The sequence below is a fragment of the Neolamprologus brichardi genome, chromosome 16 (genome assembly GCF_056152115.1).
Source record: "Neolamprologus brichardi isolate AB-2024 chromosome 16, ASM5615211v1, whole genome shotgun sequence".
Lineage (NCBI taxonomy): Eukaryota > Metazoa > Chordata > Actinopteri > Cichliformes > Cichlidae > Neolamprologus > Neolamprologus brichardi.
Window position 1 is genome coordinate 4607816 of NC_142119.1, and position 9932 is coordinate 4617747.

The 9932-nt window shown below is 41.2% G+C and overlaps 2 protein-coding genes and 1 non-coding gene across 4 annotated transcripts; all 3 read right to left on the reverse strand.

The window, feature by feature from the left end:
* On the reverse strand, nt 1-4877 carry LOC102784919 (C-X-C chemokine receptor type 2-like). Its single transcript, XM_087853113.1, has 2 exons — nt 1684-4877; nt 1-1583 (listed from the first exon to the last, which is right to left on the reverse strand). Exons 1-2 carry the CDS (start codon nt 1688-1690, stop codon nt 508-510), a joined length of 1083 nt encoding a protein of 360 aa, XP_087709239.1. The 5' UTR covers nt 1691-4877; the 3' UTR covers nt 1-507.
* Nucleotides 4878-5195: 318 nt separating this feature from the next.
* On the reverse strand, nt 5196-9384 carry nabp1a (nucleic acid binding protein 1a). Of its 2 annotated transcripts, none has more exons than XM_006793697.2 (6): nt 9329-9384; nt 7709-7847; nt 7538-7609; nt 7060-7144; nt 6806-6875; nt 5196-6256 (listed from the first exon to the last, which is right to left on the reverse strand). In XM_006793697.2, the coding sequence occupies exons 1-6, from the start codon at nt 9345-9347 to the stop codon at nt 6054-6056; spliced, it is 588 nt and encodes a 195-aa protein (XP_006793760.1). In that variant the 5' UTR covers nt 9348-9384; the 3' UTR covers nt 5196-6053. The 2 variants fall into 2 exon arrangements, with proteins under 2 accessions (XP_006793760.1, XP_006793759.1); XM_006793696.3 differs by lacking the exon at nt 9329-9384 and adding an exon at nt 8059-9121 and having other exon boundaries at nt 5204-6256.
* Nucleotides 9385-9669: 285 nt separating this feature from the next.
* Nucleotides 9670-9751, reverse strand: trnas-cga (transfer RNA serine (anticodon CGA)). Its single transcript has one exon. It is a non-coding gene; the product is annotated as a tRNA-Ser (tRNA).
* Between the last annotated feature and the right edge of the window lie 181 nt (nt 9752-9932).

The window sequence follows — 9932 nt, forward strand, 5'->3', positions numbered from 1 at the left end:
TACAGACGTTGATGGCAACCATACACAGATACAAAAATGTGAATGCATTTCTATAAAAATAACTCCATGTTATGCAATTGATGAACTGATGTTTCACAATCTACCGCCGAATTGTTGCAACTCAGAGTTCACTGGCAAGGGCTCAGTGTTAATGTTGTAATGCTGCGATGTCGCGTTGAAACGCGACATCTTTTATTTTCTCTTTCTTCAGAATCGTCATTGAAGATGACCGGGCGAATTTAACAAACCTCAAAGAAAAACAAAAAAGTGTGTGCAACAAATCAAAGTTAAATAATAATAAAATAGAATCTAAAGTCTTAAAAAGTATGTACACTAATAATATTATTACACAAATTATTTAAAAATATTTTGAAGTCTTTCTTTGACAAATATTAGCTGCAGTACAAATATGAGGATTATCAAAACTAGCAGTTTTCTACACTTTAATCCCTGCATTAAATCTCCCTGATCAGCTGATCTGAGTAGTTTCAAGTGTCTCTGATGTTCTCACATGATTGTAGGCGTGAGCTCCGATGACAGCGAAGATCTGCTGCTTCTTGACGTTGACGATCTTTCAATGATTCCTATCTTTGTCATTAACTGCCGCAGCCTCCTTCTGAATTTCTCTCCCAGGAAAGCGTACAGCACTGGGTTTAAACAGCTGTGAAGCAGGGCCAGACTCTGGGTGACAAACATGGCCTGGTCCACTGCTGTCCTCGCTGGGCACTGATACTCTACTATCTTTGCCCTGAAAAATGTGTCCACTATCACTACTAGGTGGTACGGCGTCCAACAAAGCAGGAAAGCGAGGACCACGAATATGATAACTTTCATGGCTCGCTGGCGTTGAAACCCCCCACGGACGTGAAGGAGGCGATGGATGGTGATTCCGTAGCAGGGCAGCATGATGGTCAGGGGGATGAAAAAACCCAAAGCGTGTCGGAGAATTCTGGTGGCCATTCGCCACTCATCAGCAGTGCTGGGATCGTATTTTTCAGCGCACAGTACGTGACTGGAGTTGTAAGAGGTGAAAGTGGAGCTGAACAAGCCCGGGAGGGACAGAAGCGCTCCGACAATCCAGACGGCAGCACAAACTCCCCAGCTGACCAGCTGTCGATTAGTCCTACGGACCTCCATGGCGCGCACAATCACAGTGTACCGGTCCACACTGATGCAAGTCAAGAAGAGAATGGTTGAGTAGAAGCTCACCTCTTGGAGGATTGTGACTATTTTGCACATGGCTTCTCCAAACACCCAGCCCTGAGTAACCGAGGTGGCCCAGAACGGGAGGGTGATGGCGAGCAAGAGGTCAGCGATCGCCAGGTTGAGGAGGTAGAGGTCAGAAGAGGTCAAAGGTTGCTTGCTTAAGCTGATCACCAGCCCCACCACCACGTTACCGGGAAGTGCCATCAGAAAGATGAGGACATAAAAGACACTGACAACGATCATCACAGTATCTGAGATGGTGTGAAAGCTACAGGGCTGGGTGGCGGGGTCAACGAAAAATTCGGTGTAATTATAGCTAAAGTTCAGAGCATCGTAAATGGCACCAAAATCCTCCCAGGACAATGATGAGTTTGGTTCTGAGGACAAAAAAGTAAAAAAGAAAAGAAAGCATTAAATTATTACAAAGACTTTTCCCAAACAGATTCAAGTTCATACTCCGAGGATGAAAAAACTCACCAGTCATTGTGATGTCTTCTCAGCGGGACGCTCTGAATGTGTCACACGAAGGCAGGAGACAAATGATGTATCCCTCTAGACCCCTCCCATCAAGTTCATTTTTCTGTTTGCGTCACACACACAGACTTTGATTTGCTCAAGAATCCAAACATGAAGGAAGTCTGTTTCCAGTCTCATTTACATTTACACATAGCTGCAAGCATATAGCACAACATCACTGTTATTTATTGCTTTTTACAGCTTCATGTGTTGTTTTTTCTTTTTAATACATCATTACAGAGTATTTTTAATAGTCTTTGTTTTGTTGTTGTTGCTAAACCACAGTGCTTCCCCCAAAACAAACCCAGGCCCATGATGTGAATCACTGTGTCATGGGATTACTGTCACACTGGAGACAAAATTGAAACAGAAACCACTTGTTGATGTGGTCTGTGAAATCTGTGAAATAAAAAAACACTGTTTGTTTTGGTTCGTTCCATGCATCGCGATCGTATACAGAAAAAATGGGAAAATAAGAAAAAAAAAGGCTGGGGTACCGTTCAGCCTGCCGACAGTAGGATCTTTATGAGTTGCCAGATCATCTTTTACCGAAACCATCAACCTGTGCCCTGGCCTGAAGATACGAACAGTTACAGCAATCTGACAGCAGAAGGGTTACTGTCATGATGATAATTCAGTGAATGCAGATTGGGGAAAAGCCTTGAATGTCGTGCACCTGAGTGCACAGTGGTGCTGGTATAGCTACAGGTTATACATGAGTTGTATCAGGGCTGCCAGATTCCCAAAAGAGATTGTCAGTAGATGCAGTGAAGCTGTCAGTATGTGAGGCTGATAAGAGATCCTTCTTTGTAAATAAACCAATGGCGTGGCTTTAAAAAACCCTTCGTGGCCTGCTTCTAGAGCTGTTGTGATCAAAAGATTTCCAGTAAACTTGACAATAGCCTTTCAGGCCGAGGGGTAAAATACAAAATGAAGCAAAACACACCACAACATTGCTCCACCTTTTCCGACTCAGTTTAGAATCCTATACAAATGATTTCGTATTCAAAAATGTTTTAAATTAGTCGATATGTTCAAGGTTTATTGATGTAACAGGTTGAAATCCTCATGTCGGCTTCTGTCGGTACAAATCTAAAATATGACAAATCACATGACGCTACTAGACTTCTGATCAAACACTGAGGAAGTTCCCAGCTCATCACATTCTTTGTCAACACGAGTTTCTAAGATCACATTTCCTGCCACGCTTCTCATGTGTGTGTCAACTTCCAGTGTCACAAGCTCTCGGCTTTTATCGTAAACATGTTTTGAACATATGGTTCTTTGAGAAAATAATAAAATAACTTTAAAAAAAAATAGTTCTTTGAAAGGTGCTCAGCAGTGATATGATTGCAAAAAAAAGACTAAGAAAAAAACACATCTTGGTAAATAAAAGTAGAAATATAGAGTTACAGTCAATGAACAAGTGATTACAACACATGAGCAACACAGAAATGAATTCTGAAATAGTGCTTCAAATATTTGAAATGAGCCTCGACCTCTGATTGAGAACAGGATTAGTGTATCGGGAGCTGTTAAAAATAATCTTTTGGAGTAGGGATGTTAAAACTGATGGGTTGTTTGATTGGATTTACTTTGCAATTCTGGACCAGGTCAACTTAGATGCTCTAAGATACAGTGGGAGTGTGCAGCAGAAATCTAGACTCACTAACACGAACACTGAGCCACACTGAAAAAAACCTGCCTGATATCAAAGCTGACAGATAGATTCTCACTTTTATCATCTGTGAGACGGGATTGTATTTTGCAGGATCTTATTGTGTTGTGAAGACTTTAATGGGGGGGAAGGAATGTTACCCATTACAGAGATGCAACATCAAAGTGTACTTAGCACGCCAATCTAAATGGCCTGTATTTATAAAGCGCTTTTCTAGTCCCTAAGGACCCCAAAGCGCTTTACATATCCAGTCATCCACCCATTCACACACTGGTGATGGCACGCTACATTGTAGCCACAGCCACCCTGGGGCGCACTGACAGAGGCAATCTAACTTGCATGGTGTATTGCAGGGGTGTCAAACATAAGGCCCAGGGGCCAAAAATCATCCTGGTGAAGATTCCTATCCAATCACAGGTTTTCCTCACACATAAAATCCTCCCCAGCGGACATTTATACTGAAGTAATTAAATGATAAATTTCTGTAATTTCACACATTTACTTCTTACAGGCCAAACAGTCGTGCTGACAGATATCTTCCTTTACTACAGAACTGGATGCAAAGACAGAATCATTATGAAGAAGTGCTGTGTGTGTTTGGAAACTTCTTTTCTTTTCAAGAAGGTCACACAAAAACAGAAGTTTAAAAATTTGAATAAAGGTTATTTAAACTCAACAGATTTTAAATAACCTTGCAAATGAAATTTGCAATTTTAGTAAAGACAAGTTGGATGTGCGGTGCTAATGTATTTAAGAGCTGCTTATTCAAAGGGGATTTTGTGCATTTCCCACTTTGCTGAAATTAAAATAAAGACACTCGGTGGAAAGACAATGATTTGGGGACGGACATATTTAAATTTATCTTTATGCAGGTGCTCAGGATCTAAGTTCACCCTACAATGAGGTCGATACCCTAAATTTGTCTTACTTTAAATATGACGTGAAGTCCAGCTGTTTGACAGTTTAGACTAAAAAAAAAACAAAACCCCAAAACACTCCTACAGCTGCTTTGGTGATCTCTTGTAGTCCCAGCAGCACACGGATCAAACAGCTGGCCTCTACAGGAAACTACACTTTTGTTCCACTTGTGCACACAGAAGACAAAAGTGGTGTCCTGGTGTTTTTGTGCAGCTTGAAGTGTACATGTTCGTAAACTAATGTGAAAGGCCCTTTCACCTTTTGACATAGAGAATAAGAACCAAACAAAAAAAAAGAAGAGAAAAACCACAAGTGCGTCAGAAAAGTGAGACTGGGAAATTGCGCCATCCTGAGGCCATAACATTTAGGTGCTTGGTGCAACAGAGGATATGAAGACAGGGTTTTGTCGAAAGCAACACATTGCTTCAAAACAAAATTCTTAATGCAAATGCTTTCATTCGTACAGACATAAGTGTCCTAACCCAACTGTGATAAAGGAAGTTAAACAATAAAACTCCAGTTCCACTTCTGCTTGAGCAATCTCGCCGAAACACCTGAAGTAAAGAAAAGTAAAACGGTAAAGTAACCATTGTCTGGGCAAAGCAAATCATGCGAAGGCACGTCCAAATATAACATAATTTATCAATCTTGGCACTAGATGGTGCTGTAGAGTGCAATGATGAGCAGAAAGTAGGTTTGTTTTGCAGTTGGTGGCAGTGTGGAGCTTTAATAAAGGTGGCAGCATGTTTACAGGACGATGAGTCTTTTGGGGTGATGTGCTTTCAGGCCCCTGAACACTTCTCATGTAGGCTTTAAACTGCAGTGTAAGAATATATCAGCGACAGTAGCAGTAACTCAAGCTCTCAAACAGACTACAGAAAAGCAAATGTGACAGAAAATTGCTCTAAAATTTATTTGGTGAACTGTTTTTGCCAGTATTTAAGTGGTCCCTAAAGGTACAGTTGATGGCCAACAAAGAAAAAAAAAAAGAGAAAGAAAGAAAACAACAAAACATGTCTTATTGAAAAGAAAAAAAAGAAACCGTTCACTATCAGTCTACCTACCAATAATTAAAACTCGAAACTAACACCTTTCCTTTCACACAGTCACTTCAGAAAACAGTTTGGTTTGAAGAGTTTCACGTGGGCAGTCAGTTCAACTACTTATTTTCACAACTTAAGGCCTTTTTTTCCCTCTAAAAAAACTAAATAAAGCAGAAACTGATTTCCTGAATTAAATGACAGCTAAGCCTCGACATAAATTAAGAGAAGAAAGTGCATCAAGTGTTCAAGTAGGGTGTATAGTTTTAAAGAACATGAAGAGGGCAAGGGTTCAGGTTGGTGTTTGTTTGGGATTTGGGGGTAACACTGGCACAGAACTGGCAACTTGAAGAAGAAGGGTGCAGACTGAGAAGCTACCCACACCTCAGCCACACCAGGTCGCGACTATCTAAGAAGCCCTGAAAACGCATAAAGTGGTAGATCATAATCACACTGTGCTGCTTATGAGAGCACTACGGATGACAGACGACACATCTGATCATGTTAGCCTGGATTAAAAAAGAAAGAAATTCTGCAAGTAGTCAGTTGTTTTGTTTTGTTTGTTTTTTTTATAGCCAACACAGGCTGTGATGAAGACGGGGCAGACAGGTCGGAAAGCTGTAAGAGGGGGGTAAATGGGGACGTCCATAGATTTCTCACATACCACCCTCCCCTGCACCTTCTAACCCCCAATTTCATCTTTTGGCACGTCGTGGGTCCCTGCCGTTGCTAATTGTAACTGAGGACTTTGTAGCTGGTGGGGCTCCAGCAGCAGTAACCGAAGGGGCACCGTTGCCAGGCGACCGTCCATTGGGCCGCCCGACGTTCCCAAACGTGGGGTCACGGGGTGCACCAGGTGGTTGATTATTGTTGGCATATGGCGGCATGGCACCGTTACCTGCAGGTTAGAAACACGAGTCAGTCCTCACTCATTTCAGTTTTCATTTCTGTTTTTTGTCTCACTTTTGTGGGTGCGACTGAAGTGTGTTTTGTTTTAACAGGTCACTTTCTTCCTTTTAAATCACAACATGAGTCATTTGTTAGAAGCGAGCTCATGATCAGTAACATTGCCACCTCATGTTTGGTGTATTTTCTTTATTTTACCACCAAGTTGTGTTTTAACCCTAGTTAGAACTAAACTAAGTGAGAAAATTACATAACCCTTGAAATGCCAGCCTTTTCATCCCTTAAAAGATTATTAAGCACATTTGTGAATAATTCAATTGATGACAGATGAACTTCTTTTAGCTGCTTCGCCTTATGCCAGTCCCTGTCTGGAATCTGAGTTTTTGAGGCTCCATCAGTACAAACAAAGCTTTGTAAATGCAGGTGACTACAACAACAAACCCAATGTTAGCATCAAAGTGTACCATTACGTAACACATGCACACAAGTCATCAGTCAGCTTGTGGTTAAATCAAAATTTGCATTAGGAAAATACACTGACCTGGTGGGGCAGATGTACCTGAATTCTGATTGGGTGGGGAGTTCCCCCTCTGATTCTGGTCAGGCTTCCCCTGGTAGACAAAGAGGAAGGCCACCTTAAATATATTTTCACTTAGACTGAGGCATGCAGAAAGCTTGCAGAAGATAGTTTAGCTTGATTTATTTGGGGAAATGTACAGATCTGCGTGAGAACAGGACAACCAAAGTGTTCTTGAGGTGTCAGCACCGGCTGGCCAGTTTCCTAAGAGTACTCACAGACTTGTTTTGCTGGTTTGCTTGGGCTAGCAGCTCTGGGTTTGGTTCACTGAAGTTGGGCACTTCTGAATACACCATACAGAATCTGGAAAGATATTAGAGAACATTTAATCATCTTGTATGATAGTTTCAGCCATCAGCTGTATTGCACTCATCCTTATGAAGAATAGCCCCACTATTCACACTTTGTCAGCCAAGGGAAAGCCAGACTGTAACACCCACAAACTAATGTACTGCACTGTAGTAGAGGTCAGTGTGCAAACTTATAAAATGAAATTTTATTCGCTTTAGAAATAAACTTCAAAAATGCTCCAATCATATTTTGGGAAATGTATTAAAATGCTTGACTGTGTTTTAAAACTGTCCTGTCACCATTACATTTAACAAAGCATGACTCTGGAACAGAGTGATACGCTAAGCAGAATTCCAAGAGGGACTGGAGCATTACATAAATAGATGTGTGTGACTGTCTACTTACTCTCCAATCTTCTGTAGATCTCCTCCTCTTCCAGTGTATAAGGTCAGGCAGCCTTTCCATATAGATGCATAGCTAGCAGAGAAATACCAGGTTAAACTGGTGCAGACACACAAAATATGCAAACACGGATCTCTCTGGCAACATTGAAGATTTCTACATCCGCAGTCTTACCCTCTGGTTAGCTTGATGATGTCCCCTGGCTGAATAAGGCTGCCGAGTTCATCCCAAACGGAGATAGCTATGCTACCGCTCTTGTCTGCCACCTTGCATGAGCGCACCTCATGGCCATCTTTCGTTTTGGTTACTCGACCTAACAAAAAAAACAAAGACTCAAGATACAAATAGCTCTACCAGAGGCCAACTCAACTTTCACATAGAACAGTATTAAATCAAAGCCTCACTGTATTTAGGCTGTATCTCTCATGGCTTTCACAGCAAAGCTGCTGCCGGTCCCTTTAAGAAAAAGGAGCACGAGTTGATGTAGGGAGAGACCGCTTTAGCCTCACAACCCAACTACTCACCTATTTCCAAAACGATGAACACGATATTCAAATTTTTCGAACCAGGCTTCACATCCTTTATCAAAAACAAGGCCTCGTTTGTTGGTGCTGCCATTATTTGTGTCGAGAGTGGAAAAAAACCCCACTGATGTCTCTCTTCCTGTCACTCAAACTCAGCAGCTATAACTGTCGTTACTATGTAATGGGGAGCTAAAACCGTTAGCTTCAGCTTAGCTAACTAGTTAGCCTGCCAGCCTTACTACTTCTAACACGTATCTTAACTGTTTATAACATAAAACACAGGGAACCAGCGTCTTAGATAACCCACGTTAAACTTAACACAAACGCTTGTGACAGTGGTGAAGGACAACTATACTCTTCACAGCTAACTGACACTAGCAGGGTGACAAGATAGCTCCGCTAAGGAACAATTCGCTAAATGTTTGCTAGCTCCCAGTTAGCTACCTTATTTTAGTTTCAGAATACGTGTGTCTGGATATCTCGTTTTTCGCGATTATCGCCATAATGTCAGCTTCATTCTTCTCATAAAATTAGCTAACGTAGAATCCGTTGCAAAGTAGCTGTCAAGTACTCAAAACGATGTTTCGAAATCAGATACCAATAGGCTGACAAATCCAGAATCGCTGGTTCAATCTGAGGTTCCTGTTTTAACAAATACCACTCCACTGACTGCAAGCTACATCACAGCTTAATGTGCTGCCTGTACTTCTAGCCTTTTTAGTAGACTCACTCGATCATTTAGACACTTCTTTTTAATGCTTTTAAACTAATCGACCGCATTTCCTTTGTGTGCCTTTTGTAAGTATAAAGAACTGTTAGCCTTGTTAGCGCGCAGTCTGGCCAAATGCTTTGTTATACGACTAGTGTGTCTATTTTTAACTATCTGTATCCCCAGTAACGTTGCTGTTGTTCGAAAAACACTTATTGTTATATGTCCGAGGTATTAATCCCTAAATACTACGGCCCCCAAAACGCTATTTTTAAAAAACTGTACACACTGCAAACTACACGGTTTAACCTTCTTGAACAATGCCCCAAAAACTACGTCAGCTGTACTGCCGGTCAGTTTTATCTCCACCGGACGATTCCATTGTTCTACACGGCGAAGGGGTATATTCGTAAAAGTATATTTTAATGTGATTTTATATAGACAAATCAATATATAGAGAACAATTGTATAGTTGTATTCTTGTAAGATAGTGCATCCAAAAACATAAACAGGCACAAAACCTAGCTGTTAGAGTTGCAAATGAAAGCAGTTGGTTTTTACCATAGCAAATGAATTCCATTCAAACAACGCGAGACAAGAGGAAATGTGAGTTTACTATCAACCGTAAAACTAACGGTGGTTTGCTTATTTATTTATTTTTAATAATGTCGCATCCGTTTTACTAATCTTGGCTTATGTTGTTTTGTCTTCAAGGTGTCCCAGTTTAAACACATATTTCACTCAGAGTGTACAATCCGTCATTTAGCACTAGGTATCGTGGGTAACCCTTCAGAGACACACATTGTATTAAATCAATAAATTGGGTCTAGTTTGACGAGCTTCTGAACGATTGAGTGTGAGCGTGTTTTATTAGAGGAAATTTGTGGCAATCAAAAATTTAACGTCACGAACAGGATTCGAACCTGTGCGGGGAAACCCCATTGGATTTCGAGTCCAACGCCTTAACCTCTCGGCCACCGTGACTATACAATCAGGTCCCACATATCTTTTTCATTATAAACATAAGCACTGCCAAGCGTTTACGTCACATATATATTTGGTTGAATTTTGCAAACAGTTGCGTTTCCTACCGTGCTACTTACTACTGTGCAGTGAACGAGAAGAAGGATGGGGCGGTGGAAGAAGCGCAGGGTGTTTGCTTGAT

Excerpts from the sequence above, each read along its gene's own strand:
- nabp1a (XM_006793696.3), bottom strand. The coding sequence starts at position 8,152 with ATGGCAGCACCAACAAACGAGGCCTTGTTTTTGATAAAGGATGTGAAG. Across the intron at positions 7,145-7,537 it reads GATCTACAGAAGATTGGAGA|ATTCTGTATGGTGTATTCAG; the intron begins GTAAGTAGACAG and ends ATATCTTTCCAG. Across the intron at positions 6,876-7,059 it reads CAAACCAGCAAAACAAGTCT|GGGAAGCCTGACCAGAATCA; the intron begins GTGAGTACTCTT and ends TTTGTCTACCAG.